This window comes from Perca flavescens, chromosome 3 (assembly GCF_004354835.1).
Source record: "Perca flavescens isolate YP-PL-M2 chromosome 3, PFLA_1.0, whole genome shotgun sequence".
In the NCBI taxonomy this organism is placed as follows: Eukaryota; Metazoa; Chordata; class Actinopteri; order Perciformes; family Percidae; genus Perca; species Perca flavescens.
Genome location: NC_041333.1, coordinates 20,530,017 through 20,555,667, shown reverse-complemented (window position 1 = coordinate 20,555,667; position 25,651 = coordinate 20,530,017). Strand labels below are relative to the sequence as shown.

The following is a 25,651-nucleotide window of genomic DNA, read 5'->3' as shown; positions in this document are numbered from 1 at the left end:
TTTTCACTGACTGGATTTACTATTGGTGGTTTGGTCAATATTGAAGTTGTGTGTTAGCTTGATTTTAAGTTGGTTTATAAAGTAGCCACTACAAATAAATCCATTTAGTTAGCCTTAAGTTCACACAATTGGTTTTGTTATTCTAATGCTTTGCCGTCTGTTGATGCAGCTTAGTATACACAAAAAATAAGGGGGCACATGCCCAAAACTGTTCATAAGATGTCTTTTCATTTGAAGTACAGCCATTAAAAGACCATTTGGTAAGCAAAAAAAGTCAATACGGAAATCTATGAACTTTTTAAATCAATTTAACAGTCAGTAGTAAGTAGGAGTTCAGTTTTAATATTTAAAGTACTTGTTTGTGCCAAACGGATTATGTAAAACAATATAGTACAAACAACACACTTAATAAAGGACAATATAGCATTCATTATGCTATACTCCCACATTGCAATCTAACAAGAATGCTTCACGTTTTTACTATTTCACTATAGTGGTATGTGTTGGTAATGTGTCTTAGAGCCATTCTAAAAATAGGCAGCATGGTCACATTCTGTCTCTCTTTATATGGGCAAGTGGGTGCATTTCTGTGTGTGACCTGTACAGTATCTGTCTGTGTGTCTTCCCAGGACTATCGCAGTGTAATAGAGAATCTCCCAGAGGATGACAGACCTGCATTCTTTGGTCTGCCTGCCAACATAGAGAGATCCTCCCAGAGAATCATCAGCTCTCAGGTGCACCCACGCACACACACTCATACACATGCAGCTAACTGCTTTTCCCACAAAGACATCACACACCACCACCACAACCTTCATCACTTCCTCAGAATTGCAGAGATGCAAACACAAAGGCACACACACACACACACACACACACACACACTTATTCCCATGCACTCATACAAACTAACAGGGAAATTCACATATATAGCGGGAACAAACAAGCATGTGGATCTGGTCAGTACAGATACTGGTGTTTTCCAGCTCCACTCTGTGAGTCAGGTCAAAGTAGTTCTGCCAAAAGGAAGTCTCAGTTTCTCACTTTTTCACTTTCACTGCACTCTTTGTACAGGAAGGCAATTTATCTCCTAAGTAGGATTTCAGTTGTGTTCTCATTTAAAGGACAATTCCGGCGCAAAACAAACCTAGGGATTATTAAATGATGTGTACCTACTCTGTCGCTCTCTGGGACATGTTTTCATGCTAATTGAATGAGTTTGGAGGTTTGACGAGGCTACCGCGGACTGCTGGTTAGCTTACAATGCTAATATTTGGGGCATGGGGACACTCAAATTAAATCGTTATTTAATACCACTAAAAAGGCTCGAAATATCACCACACCATAACGTTAGCATAATGAGGGTCCCTAAATGTGAACCGAAGCATTGACAACATTGTAAGTGTACAGATAGTTTATTAAAAAGATCGATTATAAAGACAGTTGCGTTCATGTTTACTTGCAGGAGCCATCTTGGAAACCAGTCGTGACTAGTCGAAAAACGAGCGCCGTGCAAATGAGTCTGAGATTCCCATACTGTCTATGGAGATTCCACGTTGCACGGCGTTCGACTAGTCATGACTGGTTTCCAAGATGGCTCCCGCAAGTAAACATGAACGCGACTGTCTTTATAATCTATCTTTTTTTCGGTTAGATCTGGTGGGGTTTACCTCTACGCACAGTCTCAGTTCTGGAACCATACTCATGGATAGGGGTTGGACTCTTTTCTTCTCCGGAGCTGCCCAGGGTGTGAGGCGCCGGGCAGGTGTGGGGATACTCACAAGCCCCCGGCTGAGCGCCACTACGTTGGAGTTTACCCCTGTGGACGAGAGGGTCGCCTCCCTACGCCTGCGGGTTGTGGGGGGGAAAACTTTGACTGTTGTTTGTGCATATGCACCAAACAAGAGTTCAGAGTATTCGGCATGTCATGGATTGTCTATAACAAACACCATGTTTGAACATAGGTATGCTCATAAGTGTACTTAGTACCAGAGCACCCTAGGCCAAAGGTCAATGATCAATTTTATAATCGTTTCATCTGATCTGAGGCCGTATGTTTTGGACACTCGGGTGAAGAGAGGGGCGGAGCTGTCAACCGATCATCATCTGGTGGTGAGTTGGGTCAGGGGGTGGGGGAAGACTCTGGGGACAGACCTGGTAAGCCCAAACGGGTAGTGCGGGTAAATTGGGAACATCTGGAGGAGGCCCCTGTCCGACAGACTTTCCACTCACACTTCCGGCGGAGCTTTTCGTGCATCCCTGTGGAGGCTGGGGGCATTGAACCCGAGTGGACAATGTTCAAAGTTTCCATTGCTGAAGCTGCGGCGAGGAGCTGTCTTAGGTGCCTCAAGGGGCAGTAACCCACGAACACCGTGGTGGACACCGGTGGTCAGGGAAGCCATCCGACTGAAGAAGGAGTCTTTCCGGGATATGTTATCCCAGAAGACTGAAGAGGCAGTTGCAGGGTACCGAAGGACCCGAAGGGCTGCAGCCTCTGCCGTGAAAGAGGCAAAGCAGCAGGTGTGGGAGAAGTTTGGAGAAGACATGGAGAAGGACTTTCGGTCGGCACCTCAGGAGGGGGAAGCGGGGAACCATCCAAGCTGTGTACAGTAAGGGTGGGACACTGTTGACCTCAACTGAGGAGGTAATATGTAATATAGGAAGGAGCACTTTGAGGAACTCCTGAATCCGACTAATACGCCCTCTATGTTAGAGGCAGAGCTGGAGGATGATAGGGGATTGTTGTCAATTTCCCAGGCGGAAGTCACTGATGTAGTAATACCTTGAGGTCTTGTTCACGAGTGAGGGGACAATGGAGCGGGAGATTGATCGGAAAATCAGCGCAGCGGGTGCGGTATTACATTCAATTTATTGCACCATTGTGACGAAAAGAGAGCTGAGCCAGAAGGCAAAGCTCTCGATCTACCGGTCAGTTTTCGTTCCTACCCTCACCTATGGAGTCATGAAGGCTGGGTCATGACCGAAAAAACGAGATCCAGGGTACAAGCGGCCGAAATGGGTTTCCTCAGGAGAGTGGCTGGCGTCTCCCTTAGAGATAGGGTGAGAAGCTCAGTCATCCGTGAGGACCTCGGAGTAGAGCCGCTGCTCCTTTGTGTCGAAAGGAGCCAGTTGAGGTGGTTCGGGCATCTGGTAAGGATGCCCCCTGGGCGCCTCCCTAGGGAGGTGTTCCAGGCACATCCAGCTGGGAGGAGGCCTCGGGGAAGACCCAGGACTAGGTGGAGGGATTATATCTCCAACCTGGCCTGGGAACGCCTCGGGATCTGCCAGTCGGAGCTGGTTAATGTGGCTCGGGAAAGGAAAGTTTGGGGTCCCCTGCTGGAGCTGCTCCCCCCGCAACCCGACACCGGATAAGCGGACGGCAAAGCCTCTTATTTATATATATATATATGGCTGTCAAACGATTAATCGCGGAATTTCTATAGATAATCGCTGATTGATGATTAAAATTCTATTATTTTGCATTTCAGAACTGTTTTTAAGTACATATTAACAATGGAAAGCAATTCTTACCAGTGTATATTGATTGGGAATCAAATGAATGCAAAGAACATGACTTTATGAACTTGATTTTAAGATTTGTATTTGTTTATTATTTATTTATTTACTGTAAACAAAAGAAAAATGTGTGAATCTAGTCACACATTTTAATCTAGAATCAATATTAGGGTTGGGTATTGTTTGGTTTGGATACCGGTGCTAAAGCGGTACTTTTAAAAAGGTACCGATGCCTGAACCAATACTTTTTAAGAAAGTAAAAAAGAAAAAGAAGGGTACTAAACAACAGTTGGCGACATTAAAGAACGGCTTGTTTAAGGTAAAGACCATATGGTCAAAATTAAATGATTTAATAATAATGTAATAACTATAACAATAACTTATTTTACTAGTAAATAGCTGTTGAACGACAAAAACAACCACCAGATGGGAAAAGTGCATTTAACAATAACTTGTTAAATGCACCACGAGGCTGTAAGTTTCATTGAACAACAGCAGCTGCAGATTGTTACATCCCGGTGTCAGAATCCTCTACAGTGAAATACAGACAAACTTTACACCGTTTAGCGTTAGCTGTCAGCATTGTAACCGTGTTTAATCCAGCTATTAGCTAGCGATAGGCTAACGTTAGATGCTGTCGAGTGTAGTGTTAACTAGTGTCACGTGCAGTGATGTTTCTGTTGCTTGTAACGTCTGTTTTAGAGCATCAGAGAGAAGCGCAGGCATATCAGTGGAACCGGAATGAGGCACCGAAATCTGCGTTGCTATTTTTGCAGCAGCAGCATGTGTTATGAAGAAGTATGGCAAAGGGACAAAATAGTAGCCTGTTAGGCACGATGCGAAGCCAAGTGAAGTGAAAATAAATTAATAAATGGCGGCATGCTCGGTCCTTAATCGCTTCGCGGTTAATGTGTTACAGTTTTTTTCAATTGCTAAACGACAGTGGGCACAACTGGAGTCACATGTGCAAAACTCTAACTACAGTCTGCACAGCAGCAGTTCATGTGGACCAAACTCTAGTTCGTTTTTCATTGCTTGAACACAGTTTTCAAAACTCTACACACTTATCCCATGACTTTAACCACAACGTGCACAACACTGTAGATTTAAAGCACTTTGTTCAAATGCTAACACAATGCTGTCAAAACTGTAAACCACACATTCAAAACAGAATAGATTTCAGTCTGGTGCCTATCAAACACTGCTGATTGCAATTTTAGCTGAAAGCCTAAGCAGGTGTCTTATTTTAGACTAGTTAGTGAGCATATATGGTATTTATACAGAGAAAGATCAAAAAGCCTTTTTTTGTATACAAACACCAAATAAGAATGAAACAATTATACACTGTATCGTTTGAGAGAAACAGGTAAAAGAGCAAAGATACCAATATGTCCAGGTAAGATGTCTGAGGTTATGTACACAGCTATAAAAAACGTGAAAAACACAATATCTTTATAATAGTAAAACTGTGTTCTTACTGTTTTTCAGAAAGTAATGGAGGTGAAAGCAATAGAAACACCTACATTCATTTTTATTTAGAGATGATGCAGACATCCAATGTGATGAAGAAAACTTGCCACATGATGCTGGAGAGAGGCAGGATTAGTCACACTATTCTTTGTTACTGTTATCTATCTTTAGTTTTTTTCCCAGTAATTCCATAAATTACTAAAGACAAAATACTATATTGAAGAAAACTGCTGATTTCCATTCCTTCTTGTTTACCTTATGTAAAAATTGGTATGTTATACAATCTATATTTTTTCCTTAAAGAAACTATTGAGTAGTGTGAAGTCACTCAAATTGTTCAAACTGTAAAGATGAAAAAGTTTGTAATTTCTGTATTGGTGTTTGATGCTAGTGTTTTTACTCTGTGTGTTCTGAGTGACAGTGTGTGTTATTTCAGTGAGGCTTGTGCAGAGTGTTTGGCTGCACAAGCTGCACCTGGTTTTGCAGGTGATGTGAACTGTTTAGGTGCTCAGGTGACTGTTGGTAGTGCAGACTGTAGTTTGAGTTTTGCACATGTGACTCCAGTTGTGCCCACTGTCGTTTAGCAATCGGAAAAAACTGTAATGCTGACATATATATATATATATATATATATATATATATATATATATATATATTACAGTCACTATATATATATATATATATAGTAACAGAACATATAGCTGTTTGTGGCAATATAGCAAAAATGAAAGGGAGTGATAGGATGGACTCAGCAAATATTTAAACCATGCAGAACCATTACAGCTTATGTATACAGTCGTAATGTGGGTGTTATGGCATTGAAGTTCATTCATACTGTCAGTGTGGTCTTCTGATCCCTGGAACCACCAACCTAGTTTCACACAACTCCCACAATGCTGTGTGTGTGTGTGTGTGTGTGTGTGTGTGTGTGTGTGTGTGTGTGTGTGTGTGTGTGTGTGTGTGTGTGTGTGTGTGTGTGTGTGTGTGTGTGTGTGTGTGTGTGTGTGTGTGTGTGTGTGTGTGTGTGTGTGTGTGTGTGGTTAAGTGCCCAACCCACAGACAGTTACAAGGGTCTTTAGGGAGAGGAGAGGGCAGAGAGAGAGAGCATGAATGTGACAGTGACAAATGACAGCAGGAGGGGAGATGATCACAAGTTGGGGAGATAGGTGGAGAGAGGCACAGTAACACACACAATGGAGCGTGTTGGTGGATGCCATATAAAAAAAAAATGCATAGGCTCAGTGGGAATTACCTAACATGGGTCAGACGGGTCCTTAAATGTCTACAGAGGATTCCCTTGGGCTTACAGACGTGTTCTTTTGTGCAATGCAAATGATGAGTGAGTATTTTGAGTATTGACTAGCAAGTGAAAGTGTATCCTTGGGATATTATCCTACTAAAGATAAGACAAAAACGTGTTTCAAGAACGTATCTCTTCCCCCATCTTATCCAAATAAATGACCTGTCTCTGAATGTACTTTTGTTCAGTGATAGCTCCATTATATAACTGGGTATAATAGCATCCGTGCTTGTGTTTGTTACTGCTCAGTAGATGTCTTTATTGAATTCCATCTGAGAAATAGTCCCTTGATAAAACACCCTGAACCACAATCCTGGATTACATTGAATTAAAGTGAAATCCTTAACTAAAATGACTGCACCCAGTGCGATTAAAACTGTGCTTCCTTGCACATGAACATTGTCCCGTAATTTTTTCTTCCCAGTTGGTTATTACGGTGAATGGAGTTGCTGCCTGGTAGTCACTGGTAGAGATAAGAATAAATCTCGACATATTAAAACCCCAATATATTTTAAATCTCCATCCTCAACTGCCCTTATTTTTTACTGCTGTCAAGGTGAAGTTCTAGATTAGCTATCTATCTTTTTATCCCTCTCTCTCTCTCTCTCTCTCTCTCTCTCTCTCTCTCTCTCTCTTTCTTTCTTTCTTTCTTTCTTTCTTTCTTTCTCTCTTCCATACATACACACACACAAACACAAACATAGATACACATATACGCACACTTTCCCTCCTGAGCGAAGAAGATAAAGCAGGTGTTAGTAAAGAGTTCTCCTGGACCAAATGAAAGCCATTTGCCTTCCCCACAATAGACACACGTGTATAGAAACTCACACTAATGCTCAAACACACACTGCAGTCATGATAAAAATACTATCCAAGACTCTAAGCCCAAAGCTAACCATGCTTGATTAGGTGTCTAAGGAGCTGTTAGGAATTGTGTTTGGGGTTTGAGCTTTTTTCACTTGGATCTTGGATTCTCCAGGATCTGAAACAGTGTTTACTGTCACTGGAGAGTGTAGCCACTAGTGATGTCAATGTCATTTGATTACAGTCAAGAACTAACAGATTTTTTTTTTTTTTTTATGTCATACATTGCTTTTGTGTGAAATTAGCAAATGTGCATATTTATTCTATTGACATTTTGCAATTTTTTCTCAGAAGACAGGGGTGATTTAGTAAATACCACACATACCTTTTATATATGTTTAAATTGTGAGCTTTTTATCATTATTCAAAGTTCTACATCTAATTATATGAAGGGAGTTGCAAAGAATGACCATTTATTTTTGGGCAACCTTTTATAACAGGACCTGTCTCATAAACAAATGCAACACTCACTGCTAATTTAGGAAAGAACTGTGCCATTTCTACAACACCTTTGCTAAATAATAATAATTTTTTTGTTTATAATTTATTGACTCACAGGTGATTTCCCAACTGCGTGTCCTGAGCCGCTCAGTAGCAATAGGTTCAAAGTTCGACAGGGAGCTCTGGTCGAATGGAATTTCACCCGTCCTTTACTTGTGGAAGAAACTCAACCAGGTCAGTTATTTTTTTCCAGTTCATGTTTTTTACATTTCTTATTGCTTTCCCTAAACTGAAAACTCTCCAGCCAGAATGAATCCCTATGCTAAGCTGCCCCTACACATTTCAACTAGATTAACCCTTGTGTTGTCCTTGGGTCGAATTTGACCCGTTTTCAAAGTTTTTTATATCAGGGTTTCTTTCAACCAAATTGCCTAAAAAATCACATGGATGCATGGATTACGTTGTATTGAACCCATCCTCTGATCTTAACTATTATTCAAAACAACGCATAATAACTTTTTTCAAACTGAAAAATTAGGTATAATGTCATTTGAATTAGGTTTATTGAACAGGAATATAAAAAGCGTTGAAATAAGTGACAAAAACATTTAAAAACAGCGTCAAAAGCATCGAAAAAAGCGAAATAAACATTGGCTAGAGCACAAAAAATTCAACTTTGACCCAGAAGGACAACAAGTTCATGATCAATGGGAAGACAACACAAGGGTTAAAATGTTTAAAGCTCTCTCAGTATGTTACTCTTAACCTCATGCCCTTAAATTGGAATAGCAATACTGTGTTAAGATGCCTGGAATGAGTGATTTACTTTTGCTGTCAAAACCTCAAACTCTGTAATTGCTAAATTCCCACATATCTTATACCATTTGTCATATAACTCATTATAGTACCTGCTAAGTATTTAGAAATAGATTCGTAAATCGTTTTTGTAGTTCTTTTCGAGCTTTAACAGTTCCATGCTAGTCTTTATTTGTATGTAAAACCTTGTTTTAACATTGCCCATACAGCAGCAACTAGTCTGTGAAAGCTAATTGAAAATTAGTAGAGTCAAATTGAGCACTGTGTGTGATAGCCACTGGCTTGCCTTGTCAGGCAACACTGCTGTGTTCGGTTGCTTGGAGACCGGCACCTTTTCAAATCAAAAGGACATCTACCTCTACATTAAATAATTTAGCCACCATATTCCCGCTCTCTCGCTCTGCCTCTCTTTTATTCACTCTCATGCCGTAAATCACACATGCTCTCCCTCTCCTTTTCTCTCATTTGCACCTATTCCTCTCTCTTTCTCCCCTCTCTCTTTCTCTCTCTCTCTCTCTCTCTCTCTCTCTCTCTCTCTCTCTCTCTCTCTCTCAGTCCCTTGCAGTCAGAGTTGTTTTGTTCCCACTGAGAAGAGAATGATTGACTATGTAAATTGTTGCCATTGTATCACCAGCTAGCTTCCCATAGATCACAATCTACCTCTGACTGCTTTCAATTAACAGGCCCTTTGTCATCAGCTAACCCTCTGTGTTTGACCATCAGCTAATGTGTTCCCAGAAGTGTTTCGGGTGTGTGTGTGTGTGCGTGCGTGATGTGCGAATGTGTAAAGGTTGTTGTTCAACCTAAGTGTGCGTGCATGCTTTTGTGTAGGTATGGTCATGTGCATTTCTGCATCTATAAACTCTGCGAGTGTGAAGATATGTATGTATTTATTTTGACAAATCTTCATGTAGTCTGGATCGCAGGGAGGAGCAAGAGAGACTGTTTATTTGGCTGTTAAGTAACATTTTTGAATACAGACAATAGCAGAGGTGTAGTCAAGCTGAATCCCGCCCTACCAGCTTTTTTTCTCATTGTGTCATTTATCTTTCGCTCTCCATGTCTCTATTTCTCCATTGTCACAGTCCTACCATCTTCTCTCTCTATTTCCTACTCTGCCTCTTACTGAGTAGATGCAAGGTAAACAAAATAGGAATCAGGTACAGAGTGTAATATCTGCAACAGAATACAACAAGATATCAGTGTGTGCATATTTGTTTTTTTATCTACGTATTTGTGTTTGTACACAACTGCAAACAGGAACACCAATGTTAACTAATATGAAGAAATTGCCCCCTGGTTTGCACTGCGGATAGAAAGAAAGAATTCCCCATTTGGTTGCATTTTAAAAGTGTGGAAGAACCAAAAACGGTAGAATTTAGCTTATGCATGCTGAGCTAAGGAAAGCTATATAGTAGGGGTGGGAATCACCAGAGGTACCACGATACGATATTATCACGATACTTAGGTCACGATACGATATTATTGCGATTTTAAACATATTGCGATATTCTGCAATATATTGCAATTTATTACCTTTTTTCCCAACTTCATTATTATGTCCCCAAAGGAAAACTTTGTCAACATCTGTTTGTTCATCTCACATGAATTTTATTGCTGTAAAATGTGACTGTCAAGCTAACTAACTAACCAGCACTTTAATGAATATGTTATAAATGTTGTATACACCTGGCAAACTGACCTGTTTGCATTTTTAATTAAGGTGGACTAGACTGTAATACCAACAGGTATGCACTGCTGTGCTACTACAGGTATTTTTTACAATTAAAATGAGTACAAAAACGGCGCGACGGAGTCACGTACCTTGGTTCCGGTGTTTTTAGCAAGTGACAAAGTCCTTCATTTTCCACAACGTTGTATGGACGCAGGTCTTTGCACATGAAGTAGGCGATGGCTTGAGTTATTTTCTTAGCTCGCTCTGAATTGGGAGGTAGCTTTGTCAAGCTAAGTGTGTCCAGTGTTGGTTGGTTTTTCGGCGGAGCTGGTTTAGCATTAGCTTTACCGTCCTCGGCTAACGCTAACTCTGGATGGTGGCGTGTGAGATGAGCCCTCATGTTTGTGGTATTCCCTGAGTATTTTATTTGCATACGACACTCCTTGCAAATCCCATGTCTCATGTCCATCTCAGTTGTCCCCTCCTTGTTAAAAAATCCGAAAAAAGTCCAAACACTTGATTTAAACGCAGATGGTGCATTTCTGATTTCTTTCTCTGACGCTGCCATGTTTATTTTATCTACATCCTCCTGCACGCTGACAGTCACCCCGCTGACCTCACCAGAAAACAAACAGCGCCATCTGGTGGACTGAATAAGCAATTGATTTTATTATTATTATACTACCAAAAAGTTAAATTCTGATGTGCAATTTAAATAATAAAAGATCGATACTTGGCGCCTGTGTATCGATACAGTATTGCCACGAGAAATATCACGATACTATGCTGTATCGATTTTTTCCCCCACCCCTACTATATAGTCAAAAAAGAGGAAATCATTTAAAAGAAAACCGATAGCATGGTGATGCACAGCAGCAGTTACAAAATGCATAATATGTCTTACTCTTAATAATACTATGGCTGTGCTTGTGTGTAGCCACCAATTTGAGTAGACTGATAAGTTAATGTAATACTAACAATGCTCCAGCGATATGAGGGACATAAAGTAATGCTAGGACGATTGTACAATATTATACAGCAATCCTTGAAGCACTATAGCCCAAGGTAAAAAAAAATACCTATAACTCTGAGTTAATTAGTATGAGGGTCGTCTAGCTATATTTACTGCATCGTCTGTACACCCTATTATCCCCCTTTTTTAAACATGACTCCAGCAATCTATCCGTCTATCCTGTCAATATGCTGATATGTCTTTCTGTCTGTCTACTGTCTATCAGGGTTCTACTCTGATCCATCAAAAAGTGGCCCCACCTACAGAAGGCCAGGGATCACCGGTCCTGTCATTTATCGCTCTGGAGCAGTTCAACGCCATCCGCTTGGTCCAGGTGTGTCAGATAACCAGTGCTCTTAATAACTACAAACATTTTACTTCAGAAACGATTGCTACCCCTGCATTACATTGTCAAAAAGGAAAACATTGTCATTGGGTGGTGTTTAATGAACATTTGTAATTTGGCACAACTTTTATCAAATAGCATAGGTCTCATACTTTGCAATACTGTATACTGTAAATGAGATGGACATGTTAAAATATTAAGAGTTATGGAAAATGGGCTTTGCTTCATAAAAATGCATGATATTAGTGTGAATCATGAATAGTTAGATAATGTAATTCATCTTCTCCTGGACTGCTCATTTTAAACAGCAGTTTGTATGTAACTTGTTATTCTGGGTACTGAATACTTTCCTTAATGCAAGACACTACTTGCATTTGATTTTTTTAAGACCGCAAAGTAATCCGATGAAAATAAGAAGCCCTATCAGTCAATCACAATGCTGGTCATAATGAACCAGTTCACAGCAATCAGATGGCAGGATGTCAAATGACACCCCAGGTACCAATGCACTAAATCTTTGGCACAGTATGTAAATTTAACTGTAAGTGTTTTCACAGAGCATTCACCAATCCCTGGCTGCACTGAGCAAAGTCATTAGAGGGACCCAACTGCTAACTCCTGAAGTCCAGAAACTGGCCACTGCCCTGCTCAATCAAGAGGTAAGAAAGGAGAAAGAAGGAAGGGGAGTAAAGGTGAAATACATTCAGATACATATCATTTATATTTTCACAGTGTGAAGTGAATCTTTCTCTTCACTATATGGTTTTTGAGGTGAAGTGTAAAACCTTCCTATACTGTGAGGAAGTTAAGACTACAAGAGCATACGCGCTATACAGAGCTAACTTGTAGTCATCTAGCAAACACTGCATGTGTCCTCGTGTGTGTCCCCAGGCTTAGATGAGGATAAAGGGGATATGATGAGGTTAAGAAGGAGAGATACGCAAACAACCTTTAATTTCTTTTATGTTTGTAATCTCATGAGAGCAGCCTTGGGCATAATTCCCTCTCCTCTCTTTTTATATTAATAATCAGGTCTTTAGTCTCATCCCTGTCTCTCTCCCAACCAACTTTCTCTACTCTTAATCTCTCATGTTTTCATCATTCTCTTTCCCCTCTACATATTCATATTCCAACATATTCCTTCACTAGTACAATTAGTACTAATACCAAGGCTATGAAATGTACCAGGTAGGGGCTTTGTGATATAGTTGGAATCAATATTACAATATTGATAAGAATACTTTTCCAATAAACAATATATAACATGATATGGAAATTGTATGCAAAGTGGTATATTAAAGTGGTATTCAATGCATTTAACTATATCATATTTGAATGCATTATAAAAGGCACAATACTTCATCTGTACACTTAAAAACTAGGTGTCCATTATAATTGTTTATTTATACATTACCCCTTACATATCACACCACCCCAAACATTGTTCCAATACACTGTTTGCTTACTCTGCTAAATCCGTGCGCGTGGTCACAGTAAACCTAGGATCCACCTGGTGAGTTTCTACAAATAAGGACACCTCGTCGTGCATTATGACTGATCTCCTGTAAGCTACTCAGGATGTAAAACAGATGAGCTCTCATTTGTGTTTTACAAGTTTATAAATGTTTTATTTAAACACTTCCTGTGACCCAGCAGTAGTGTGCACAACTTTTTTCCTTGATGATAATTTCTAGGACCCACTTTTAGACGTTCTTTCTGTTTGTGTTATGCATAATCAAATTGCAGCATTCCAATGAGTTGTTTAATAATCAAACAGATGCATTTTCTTAGTTTTGTAGGGCAGTGCAACTTTGTAGAGTTTTACCATGGCCTGTTTTTTAATTTCCGATGATTCGTTATGACCCAAAATATTGGCACAGGTCTTTTTCTCAGCTATCCTCTCCCGGAGAAGAAGTGTTTCAACAGACCTAGATCACAGTGTATGAACAGAGGTTGCCTCTTGTATCCTTGGTTGGAGTAAACCAGGTCACAGTCACTGTTTGTCTGCTACGGCAGGGGGGAGATTTACGCTTCTACTGCTTTCCAGACCCCAGTTTATATAAAAATTAAATATACATATAGCCTTTCTTCCATATGATTATAACGTTTTCTAAGTTTATGTGTAGATGAATAAAAATATTTGTTGCATGATCTACAAAATAATTTCATAACCGTGAAGCTGGCGATGGTAACGATAGCCACAATAATACTCCAAAACATACCATACATTGCAGAGCCACCATAGAGAACGTAAGCTGTGTCCCAATTCAACAATTCAGACTATACGGTTGTTTTGCCAAAGTTAAATTGCATTTTTCATTATTAGGAAGCCAACTTGCAGTTAGAGATAGTCCGATACCAATACCAGTATCGGTATCTGCTCCGGTACTGCCTAAAACGCTGGTATCGGTATCGGGAAATACTGGAGTTTATGCACCGATCCGATACCTCGTAATAAAGCCCTAAAGAAAATCTACGTTAAAGTAGTTTATTTATGTTCTTTTTCCGTTAGAACTGACTGTCAAACTGGATAATAAAAGAAAGTTCTGTGGCATTCATTGTTTGTGTTTGTTCATGTTTCACAAAGAGTTTAACCTGAGCCAGACCGACAACAAAGATAGAAATAATATCACATCCATACAGGGATAGTAGTATACAGCTGTTAAAACATAATAAAATATATGACCCACGGATCGGTACTCGGTATTGGCTGATGCTTAGTTACCTGTTCAGGAGGAAATTATCCAACTCAGCATCCTTTTGGGTTCAAGCTGTCTCCATCTTTTAAATGCATCTCCAATATTTATCCGTGTTTTACCACGTCTCTGGTCATGCAACTGTTAAGAAAGATGCTGAGTTTTTTTTTTTAGGTTGGGTAGAATGAATCTATCACTGGTAATCCAGTTTGGTTAGTTTCTGCTACAGCTGCAGCCAGCACGTTGTTTTAGCGTGTTTGCGTTTCATGTCTGGCAACCCAGGTGTCAAAATGAGCAGTTGAAAACAACACACAGACCAGAACAAAAACAGCCACAACAGCAGTGTTTTCAAAGGAGAAAATAATGACTTTAGCATTGTTGTCAAAGAAGATAGTATTTCAACTTAGCATGTTTCCTTAATATCTGATGACATATTGTGGTCATTCTTTGATTTAATACAGTAAATATATTACATATTGGACTTTTAAGTTATCTTGACTGCGTAGTTATGGAGAGGATTTTAGCCTTTTTTTCCCCCACAAAAGAAAACGCCACATACATTGTTAAATGAAGTTACTGATCACACATTTAAATTAGCTGGATACATGGTTAAAAGTAATTTGCTCTTACCAGTGTATCGCCGTGTGTACTTCGTCCATAGCAATCCCCACCAATCAGTCCCAAAACGTCACAGTTAGATAGTTAGTGCTGTAAACATATTTTTCCTACATTTTTACAATCATTCCCCAAAAGAACCAAGCAATTGCAATTGTTCCAGATTTTCTTAGAAACAAGCCTTTTTCAGCGTTTGGCTTGCTAGCTCGAAGTTTGTTGTTGTTTCCCTAGGCGAACAGAGTTTAAAGGTCCCATGGCATGAAAATTTCACTTTATGAGGTTTTTTAACATTAATATGAGTTCCCCCAGGCTGTCTATGGTCCCCCAGTGGCTAGAAATGGCAATAGGTGTAAACCGAGCCCTGGGTATCCTGCTCTGCCTTTGAGAAAATGAAAGCTCAGATGTGCCGATCTGGAATCTTGCTCCTTATGAGGTCATAAGTTATAAGAAACATCATGGCTTTCAAACGAGCAAAGTGGCAGTTGGTTAAGGCCACACCCCCACCCTCCACCTTGCCCCCCGCTCTCTCCTCCTCAATAGCTACAGACACAGAAATGGCACATACTAAGGAAAGCTCATTGTGGGACTGGCTCTAGTGGCTGTAATTCTGCACCAAGACTTCAGATACAGTATTAGGGGACCACTAAGGCCTGTATAAAAGCATCCAAAGAGCACCATGTCATGGAACCTTTAAGAACGTAACACAAAGAAAGTAGAAGGCAATGGATGTCACACAATTTTCCTGGAAATGTAATTCCGTTAAACCAGACTATATTAGATACAATTCTGCAGATTGATGTCTCCAACCACATTATGTGTTAGACTTCTGTTTTAACCAACCATCACTGATTAGACAAGCTTCAACCAGAGAAGAGGAACAGAAACAGCTGGTGATGTGATTTATATATTTGGAAAATTGACCATTTTGGGTTGTTATATTGTAAAAGTATGGCAGGCACAGCTCTGGAGGGATCAGCTTCATTGCCCCTCTGCTCAGCTGTGCAGTAAAAAATAATTAGATGCTTGGAAACTACTTAAGCATCACAAGAGAGTGCTGCAAAACTTAAAAATAAATATCACCACAAGACATTAGGACTGATCTAGAGATGGCTTTTTGATTTAAGGTTAAACAATCTCTAGTATCAGACAAACATGTACTAGGCCTTTAGATTTTTTGTTTTCACTAAATGTAGCTGAAAATGATTAATTAAATATATTGTAATCTATACTTGGGTATGCTTTCCAGTGTTTCCCACAGATTAGAAACCAATTTGTGGTGGGGGGATGCCCCATGTCAATCAAGTATCAAAAACTGAGGAGGACACGCTGTTGGATGCTGTCCTCCTTTCCTACTCTTTCTTCAATGCCTAACAAATCTATCTCTTTCTCTCCCAGTGACCCTGTCTTTCTGCTCGAGCAGCACTGGTTGAAGCCTGAAAATATTATAAACAAATTAATAACATAACTAATTACACTGGTCAGACTGTTCAGCTCTGTTTCAGACTGAATACGCTGCGTGTTTTAAATAGCGTTAAATAAAATTACGCAATATAACGCAATATGTGGCGGCCGGTGTTGATTATATGGCGCACCGCCACAAATTAGTCTATGTGTGGGAAACACTGCTTTCAGTGGGTGCCAATAGCTTTGGAAGAATATTTGTTTTCTGGCGTCACTGACTGGAAATTATTAACAAATATTTGCAAATTTCAGCTACATAACTTAAGTCTGCGTGCTTATCTCCTCACACACTTCAGTGTGACACACACACACACACACACACACACACAGCAGGAGAGTAACTGAATGGTTGACTTGCAGCTGAGAGGCATGCAAGGTCCCTTTTTATTTATATTATGACTTTATAGCTTGAATGATATCAATTTCTTAATCCTCAATCTCCCACTGTGCATATGTGTGTGTGTGTGTGTGTGTGTGTGTGTGTGTGTGTGTGTGTGTGTGTGTGTGTGTGTGTGTGTGTGTGTCAAGCATTACTTTGATCTTTGTTTAACAGTTTAAGCAACATGGACTGCCAGACCCGTTCCAGAGTTAACAGTTGTCTCCTGAGGCAATTTTTTTGCCACCTACACACAAATATGGCATTTGCATTGCTTTCCAAAAATTTACGCATATGAGTGTTTTGAAATCTTTGATTAATGTATGGTTACGGTTAGGCAACTAAAACTACTTAGTAAGCATGTGGAAAGGTCCTTGTTATTGTTAAAAGAAATCCAACATTAACTGTACTCTTGTGGGTGGCTGTGGCTTAGGTGGTAGAGAGGTCGCCTACCAATTGGAAGGTTGGTGGTTTGATCCCCTGGCCCTGCAGTCCCATGTCAAGTGTCCTTGGAATGGCCCCTGATGCTGCGCCATCAGTGTGTGAATGTTTATCTAATGAGCAGATGGAACCTTACATGGTAGCCTCGGCTACGTATGTGTGTGAATTGTGAATGGTGCCTGTAATATGTAAAAGCGCTTTGAGTAGTCGTTAAAGGTCCCATGACATGGTGCTCTTTGGATGCTTTTATATAGACTTTAGTGGTCCCCTAATACTGTATCTGAAGTCTCTTTCCCGAAATTCAGCCTTGGTGCAGAATTACAGCCACTAGAGCCAGTCCCACAATGACCTTTACTTAGTATGTGGCATTTCTGTGTCTGCAGCTATTGAGGAGGAGAGAGGGGGGGGCAAGGTGGAGGGTGGGGGTGTGGCCTTGACCAACTGCCACTTTGCTCGTTTGAAAGCCATGATATCTCTCTCATGGGTGGGCCAAATTCTCTGGGTGGGCAAAGCAGAGAAAGGGGAGGTAACCTTGCTCCTTATGATCTCATAAGGAGCAAGATTCCAGATTGGACCATCTGAGCTTTCATTTTCTCAAAGGCAGAGCAGGATACCCAGGGCTTTGTTTACACCTATCACCATTTCTAGCCACTGAGGGACCATAGGCAGGCTGGGGGAACACATATTAATGCTAAACAACCTCATAGAGTGAAATTTTCATGCCATGTGACCTTTAAGACTAGAAAAGCGCTATAAAAATACAGTCCCTTTTACAGAAAGCAATATTTTTAGTCTCTTGTCACTGTGAAGTTTGGGGTGGATTTCAATTACTGTAAGTCAAATATTTATACAGTATTAATACAGTAAGACAGACACTCATCTGGGTATCTGCCAACTCTAACTCTTAGAGATCAGAAGTTTAGAAGGTAACGTCACCACTGACATGGCAGAAAACATGGACATAGATTATATTTTAGCCAAATTTTGTTTTAGCCAGACCACAGTGTCAGCCAAGTAGAGTGTATGTCCTTTAATGACTAAGGCACAATGTTGTCAGGTTTATCTCTCTTTTCCACAATGTAGTGACTATGGTAGTCTTAAGTGACGGGGAGAGAGGGAGACAAAATGCAACATAGGGATGGGGATGTTGTAGTATGCGGTTTACACCAATAGGCTATCAGGATATCCCACAATTTAGTTACTTTTAAGACTTTATAAAAAAAATTAGCAGAGGGACAACTCTAGCAACTTTTTGGGTAGACATTTGCTACATCCCCATGAAGAATGTCTTTAACACACAGCTCAGTGAATCTGCAGTCCTCCTGCATGCTGTGGCTCTCTGGGTTGACACCTGCGTTTAGTAAATGAGAGAGAGGCCCGTTCAGTCATCCACACAGTAGCCTGACTGAAGCACGAAGCTTACTGATTGCAGAACGTCCACAGCTAAAATATTATGGTTTACTTTACCTTCTTGCTGACACTTGTTTTTTCTTATGTATTTGTTATGACCTTTTTCATCTCTATGCTTGTTTCCTCAGTGTCCTTTAACATGGCAGAATAAATGGGAGGGACCAGAAGAGCCAATGCAGTACCTCAGAGCTGTAGTAACACAGGCTCTCGCCACACAGGTAACACATGCATGTGTATGCACAAAGAGACATTCTGTACTCTCTTTCTCTCTTCTCTGTCAGTCTATCTGTCGCTCTCCCTTTCTCCCACAGGCACACACAGAAAACTTACAATAAATAGACCGGTACACGTGTACTCATGCACATAAGACAAACAAACCTACAACCATCTTTAGCTGTGATGGTACCTTAGACTGTATAGGATAGTACATTTTAATTTTGGAGAATCTCAAAAAACTTCTTCTTTCCTATAACCATTTAATATTTCTGAACAATTTTGAATCTGGCTAGTGATAGTTTTCATGGTTTTATTTTTAGTTATTCCTACAGGAACTGAAAGTCACACAGGCCTGCACTATCAGAGGAATAACTGGTAGTCAAGGCATTTGCTGATGACCTCACTGGTTATTAAAAAACCCAGATGCCCCTGGGAACTTTCTGTACTCTCACAGGAATGAGACTTAAGAGGCCTAAGAGTTGCCTAATCAGCATTAGTATACTGATTGAGGGATCCATTTAAATCCATCATGCTTTTAAATATCCTACTGGGAGTCTTGTCCTCCAGTTGTGATAAATATTATGGGAGGACATTTTTGAATTGATTTAGTTTCAAACGATTTAAAAGGGACTTTGTACCTCAGACTTTCCATCCCACAATGGCCCAGACCTTCAGTATTTTCTGGTGTTTCCCCTCATGACAAGAATCTTTTGGCTGAGCCTGGGTCCAAGGACCAGACTAAGTACTTTTGGCTTATGTCTAAAATTATTTTCTGACTGATTGAGGCAATGTGTTGACTAAATCCATGCCTGAAAAATTCTAATGTTGTTTTCAAAAGCTCTTCATAAATAATAGCATATTATCATATAAAGGGATGAGTTTCTAGCAAGTGTCTGCCCTTGGTTGGTGCCAGGAAATGAGGGCTCTGTCTGTGTCTGACTGTATGTCTACCTCAGTATGTTCTGGCAGACTAGAATACACACACACACACACATGCTCAGAAATGTTTATTTTGATGTGAATTTGATGCATTTCGTTATTCATGTGGGCGAGCCTCACTGCCTGTGTCTGTTTGTCTGCGGGCCAGCTTGCCTGCCTACCCATCTGTTTGTGTGTTAAGAGTGTGTCTCCCTGTCTGCCTGTGCCATCTCTCATTCTTTCTGTCTGCTACCCTCCCTGTCTACCTGCAGTCCATCTGTCTTCATGTGTGTCTGTCTGGAGGCTGTTCTGTCCTTAACTGTCTTTTTCTGCCCATCAGTACTGAGTGATATCTCTGTTAGCAGTGTGTCTGTGTCCTGTTAGCTAATCAGCCTAATAAAGGCGGAGACGGCCAGAGCTGCTGCTGTGTGGAACTGCTGAAGAATAAAGAGCTAACAGCACAGCAGTGCACCCCAGACGAGCAGGACGACCTTGAAAACCCTCAAATGCTAACACACACATTTGCACACAAATACTATGCATAACAGCACACACTGGCTCGCTGTATTATTAATACCCAAAATTATTGGTGCACATCTTCCTCTGTGTGTGTGTGTGTGTGTGTGTGTGTGTGTGTGTGTGTGTGTGTGTGTGTGTGTGTGTGTGTGCGTGTGCGTGTGCGTGTGCGTGTGCGTGTGCGTGTGTGTGTGTGTGTGTGTGTGTGTGTGTGTGTGTGAGAACGTGCATCTGCCTGTGAGCATGTGCCTGTGTGAATGTGGGCATGGGCTTGCAATTGTGCATATTTTCTCTTGGCATAATGCTCATCCCAATTTATCTCTAAAGCCAGTGGAGATAGAGAATGGATCAGATGTTTGCTCATTCTGCCTCTATTTGTCAGCAATTTTCTTCAGCTGACCTCCAAAATCCACTAATTTATATGGTGATTTAGAGAAAACTGCCTACACATGTTAAAAAAATAAATGCAAAAAAAAAAGCCCAGAATAGATCAAAACATCAATCTTAGGTCAACACTCAAAGCCTCAATCTGGCCACTGCAGCCATACAGGCTTATGGATATCACGATAAGCTTGGGTGTAAGTGTAAAAAGGACAGTGAGATCAGTTGTTGTGCCACTCTGCAACATTTTCCAAAAAAGAAAGGAAAACGTAGAACGGAGAAATAGGGTTATATTGTGAGATATATCGGGTTTAGTCCTGAGCTATGCCTTTGACAAAAATAAGTAGTTTGTGCAGTGACACAGAAGGAGGCTGCTTACATGATCAAAGAAGATGTTTCTGAATAAGGAAGAATGGATCAACACATTGGAGAATGCTTGAAGGGGTCTATCTCCAGTCATCCATATACACACTGCGTATATGGATACAGTGTTTGTTGACTTTTAGTCTTTTGTGTCCTTGCACATACACATCTCTGTTTCTGCATGCATGTTCCTGTATATGTCCAAGTATATTGTACAATATATGCACATGCTCAAATGGGATTGTGTGTGTGTGTGTGTGTGTGTGTGTGTGTGTGTGTGTGTGTGTGTGTGTGTGTGTGTGTGTGTGTGTGTGCGCGCGCGTTTATTGGGGTTTCAATGTTATCAGCTTGTTGATATGGTGATGAAAGGACAAGGGGACATTAAATACTCTATTGGCCACACATTTTTATTAACTTTGTGTTTTGTTCTGTCTGTTTTTAACTCTTACTTTTTATCTCTCATTAACAAATACACACTGACTCGGATAGGAATTATGATCATTCCACTCACAGATCGATGTTCTCTATGAATATTTAACGAGCCAAATACAATACAAAATCAACCATTTGTATTCTTTGTAAAAAAAAAATAAATAAAAAAAAGCTATTAAAACAAAAATATTCAGGCTAAGAGGGTGAATATTTAGAGCAAATATTTTAATATTTAGAGCCGGCTCTATTTGTGTCAAATTTCTCCACTTGAACTTAAACTGAAATGATCTTTCATTGAACCACTAAATGTTTTGCCTCACTTTTGTGTGAAACTGATGCAATTTTATGCCTGAATTATGTGTTATCTTTAGGTGCTTATTTGTGATTTGCTAGATTTTTGCTTCAATTATCTGTGTGCCTGTTTTATTCTATATGTCTGTGTATCCAGAGTTGGGTGGAGCGTGCAGGCAGACAAGCTCTTCTATCAGACACCCTCGATCTGTCTGAGCTCTTCCACCCTGACACCTTCCTCAATGCTTTGAGACAGGAAACTGCCAGGTACACTGAATGCTTGTGGGTTTATGTGAGATAGAAAGAGTATGTGTTCTAAGGTTAAATACATCTTTTTTTGTGGTTTTAGGTCCATGGGTTGTTCTATGGATAGTTTGGTGTTTGTTTCATCATGGAGGAGTCCTATTGCACAGGCTAAGCTACAAGTCAAGGTAGAATTATGACAAGCACACATTATCATACAGATCATGCATGCAGACAGCAGACACACACTGCTCCCATCCCGCTGCAGAATACTGGCACTATATACATTGCAGACTCTGGCTGAGTGATAATTGGAAAATAATGGAGTAAAAGACAGCAAGAATAGAATACTGATGCAGATGAGAAGGCAGGACCTGAACAAGAGAAGAAAGTTAGAAAGAAAGCAAAGAGTTTGCTGCTATCTATTACTGTAGAGACAAGTCTGTTTCCTTTGACAGCATCATTCAGAGACCAGGCCTCTCTGGTCTCCTCTGCTTTTTTCATGAATTTGATGAGAACAAATTCAAACAATTAAAAGACAGAGACGCACATATTGTACAATACCACAATGAGTCTTAATTTATTTCCCTTTTGTGCTCTGATTTCAGGGTGATGTAATTGTATTGTCTACAATTTAAATACTTTTAGGCATTTTTTTTCTTTTCTGTCATGGCAATAAAATGTAGCACAGCTTGACTTGCACTTAGTTAACATATACAAAGAGAGAGGGTAAGGGTGTGAGTGCTTAAAAAGAGGCTGCAGCTGCAGGGAGGGACAGGAAATACTCAGACTTCTGACCGAGAAAAAGAAAGGGGATAATTGTTGGGAAGCAATGAGTTCTCTCTCCACACACACACACACACACACACACACACACACACACACACACAATGTAGCCTTTTCTGGATTTTTCTCTCACTCGCTCTCTTGGTTTTTCTTGCCCAGATTGTCAAGAAATGATGTCTGACTTGACGCCAGAGTTCCCTTTATTGTCTGCTCTACTGTGGAAAATCCCTGACTCACTAGACTGAATTCACTCATAGAAACACTCTCTCATGTACAATGTGCATAACATGCTAGTTCATCTGGTGACAACAATGTGTCTTCCTCTCATGCTCTGCATTTCTTTCTGTTTACATGCGCTCTTCTTTTCTTTACTTTTTATTTCTTTCCTTCATCTATTTATATCTCACCAGACTTTTAAACTTTGTCATCCTGTCCCTCTGTTTAATTTACTTCTTATAATCTCTTCTCTCTGTTTTTTATCTCCTTACTTTACAATCACTTAGTCCTGTTTTTGTCTTTGCCCCCATTACTTTGCCTCCTTTTGCTTCTTACACCATCTCTTAACTTCCTTTTCCAGGTCGGAGGTCTCCAGTTGGAGGGTTGCAGTTTTGACGGCGTTCATCTTTGTGAGAATCAACATGACTCCCCCAGTGTGTCTGCTGTCCCACCCTGCTACATGGCCTGGGTTCCACAGGTATGTGTTTGTGTTTAAAACAGCAACACCGAGGAAGTTAAGTCTTTTGTCTGTCTGACATTCAAATTTGTGTGAAACGTGGGTTCTGTTAGATTGTTTATATTGTCTTATATAATCATGAAACTAACAGTGATAGACTTTTTGTAAATCCTAGGGCATTTAGCTATTCATTCTGAAAAGTTAAGACACTTAGAGTAGACTGATGTATTCAGGTCTAAGCAGTTGTCTGTGTGTTTGTGGGGTAACTGGGTAACATATATTTTATCATTCTAATACATGTCAACTACTTGAATATAGTACTATATTTATTAATTTGTGTGTTCTGCGTTTGATCTCAGAACTCTGCTGCTGACTCCGCTGCATCCGAGGAGAGTATCTGGCTGCCTCTGTATACGAGCTCCGACAGGTTGAAGGTGGTCACGCACATCTGTCTTCCCTGTGGAGCGAACCCCAACCAGTGGATACAGACTGGAGCCGCTCTCTTTCTCAAACAACAGTGAAAGGACAAGCACATTGAGACCGTAACGACGGGGGCTTTCACTGTAAGCCTCAGGTGAAGATAATATTGTCATGAAACGTGGATTTGACTGGGGCATCAAATAACAGGACAAATTATTAACACTCCAAAATGTCAGGCTGTGATACTGACGCCATTCTTCATTTAATTAGGCACCTTAGCTCGGAGACCAAAAACTTAAACATGCAGCTACTGTATATCGCGATTATTTGCATATGTTACAAGGGAAAGCATCAAAGGAGAAGAAAACAGAATAACTCACTTTGCTGAGGTCTGCTTTTTGGTTTAGCAACAATGCTAATACTGGAATGAAAAGTCCTTTCTTTTTCCTTTAATGGACCAGAAAGCAAAATGGAGCAGCAGTAACATCTTTAATAAGACATATAGTACACATTATATTATTTGGATCTCAGGCAATTTTTAATACCTGAATTCTTCTACTGTTAGTGTCATAAAACACTACTCCACTCATTTTATACATTTCATAAAATAGTGTGTAAAACATCAGGGATTCTTGTTACCTTGTTTAAAGAGATTGTGAAGACAAGGCAACATTATCCACATTTCAAAAGGTTTTAGTTTTGAATGTTTGTTTCACAGTTATTTTGTTGCCTGAGCTTGTATTTATTTAATAAAGATGAAATAAATGTCGTTATTGCTGTCCTTTTTCTAGTAGTAGTCACTAACATGTGCATGCTTCCAGTGAGGTGGTTGGTGACGTTGAGAATATTTCCAAAGCACAACACAAAGCTGGGCTGACCCTCCACCTCACACTATCAGAAGTCACAATTGTTCAACAGTAAATAATACAGATTCCAGTTCATTCTGCTCTGTCTGCTCATTCCATGGTGCTGAAACGAGCTTTAGAGGTGTCTGTTCCAAAAGCAAATGGTGGTTCTCTCTCTCTCTCTCTCTCTCTCTCTCTCTCTCTCTGACACACACACACACATTCACAAGTACTCAGCTAGTTCCTAACCTTTGTGTGATTGGTTCTGAGTTGAGGTTTAGCGGAGTCAGTGAAGCTGTGATGGATTGCCACAGAACCCCAAGGAAGGGTGTAAGATGTGTATGTTTGCGTGTGTGTGTGTGTGCTTGAATCCACCCAAGAGCCTCACATTTGTTCGATGGCTTAATTAAGCATTTTATTTCCTGTATCTGGCTTTTTTCCCACCCTGTGTGTATGCATTTGTGCAAATGTTTGTAAGCGTGTCTGTGTGCACATTTATGTGAATGTGTGTGAGTTTGTGGAGACAGAGAAAAGGGTTGAAATGAGGGAGGAGCGGGTATTGTGTGTGCACTGCAGTGTGACAAAATGGGGGTGAAATGGAACAGCAGGTTTAAAAAAGAGAGAGGATTGGATTTCGGCAAAACACAGCCCTCTGGGTCAGAGAGTGAAAGAGAGGCAGTAGGATGAAGGCAGAGAGAGAGAGAGAGGGATGATGCAGGGAGCGAGAAAAAGGCTATAAAACCTAAATGAGAAAATTGCAGAGAAACAGGAAAAACGACGACACAGGTGACAGAGGTTGGGAGGAGAGCAGGGGTTAAAGGGAAATAGTTGGATGGAGAAGGTTGTGACAAGTAGGGTGGGAGTTATGGAAAAATGAACATGAGGGCAGAGTGTGAAAGAGAGGGAGAGATAATGTTCATTCAAGTGATACATTGTTAATGGCTGCTACAATACAGAGCTGATGGTTGATTTGTTCTTCACCTTTTCTACGATCTTTTTTGTGATCATATTTTTATTTTCCATATGCAAATAAACAACCAAAAGTGCAAAATATTGGTTTAGATGACAATATACAGAAAAGTACACTATACATACTTGAGAAAGCATAGTGTACCTTTTCTACAA

The 25,651-nt window shown here is 40.2% G+C and overlaps 1 protein-coding gene across 7 annotated transcripts in view; it reads left to right on the top strand.

Moving 5' to 3' along the window:
• dync2h1 (dynein cytoplasmic 2 heavy chain 1) overlaps positions 1–24,450 on the top strand; it is a 116,136-nt gene extending 91,686 nt beyond the window's left edge. For 5 of the 7 annotated variants that reach the window (XM_028571339.1, XM_028571345.1, XM_028571323.1 and 2 more), the window contains 9 exons: positions 630–734; positions 7,712–7,828; positions 11,324–11,431; positions 12,001–12,102; positions 18,571–18,660; positions 21,717–21,826; positions 21,909–21,990; positions 23,166–23,282; positions 23,621–24,450. In XM_028571339.1, coding sequence (XP_028427140.1) covers positions 630–734; positions 7,712–7,828; positions 11,324–11,431; positions 12,001–12,102; positions 18,571–18,660; positions 21,717–21,826; positions 21,909–21,990; positions 23,166–23,282; positions 23,621–23,782 — 993 coding nt within the window. In that variant the 3' untranslated portion in view covers positions 23,783–24,450. Of the gene's footprint in view, positions 1–629; positions 735–7,711; positions 7,829–11,323; positions 11,432–12,000; positions 12,103–18,570; positions 18,661–21,716; positions 21,827–21,908; positions 21,991–22,747; positions 23,283–23,620 lie in introns of those variants that run through there. The other 2 variants (XR_003691707.1, XM_028571352.1) reach the window with 2 other exon arrangements.
• The last annotated feature ends 1,201 nt before the right edge of the window (positions 24,451–25,651 follow it).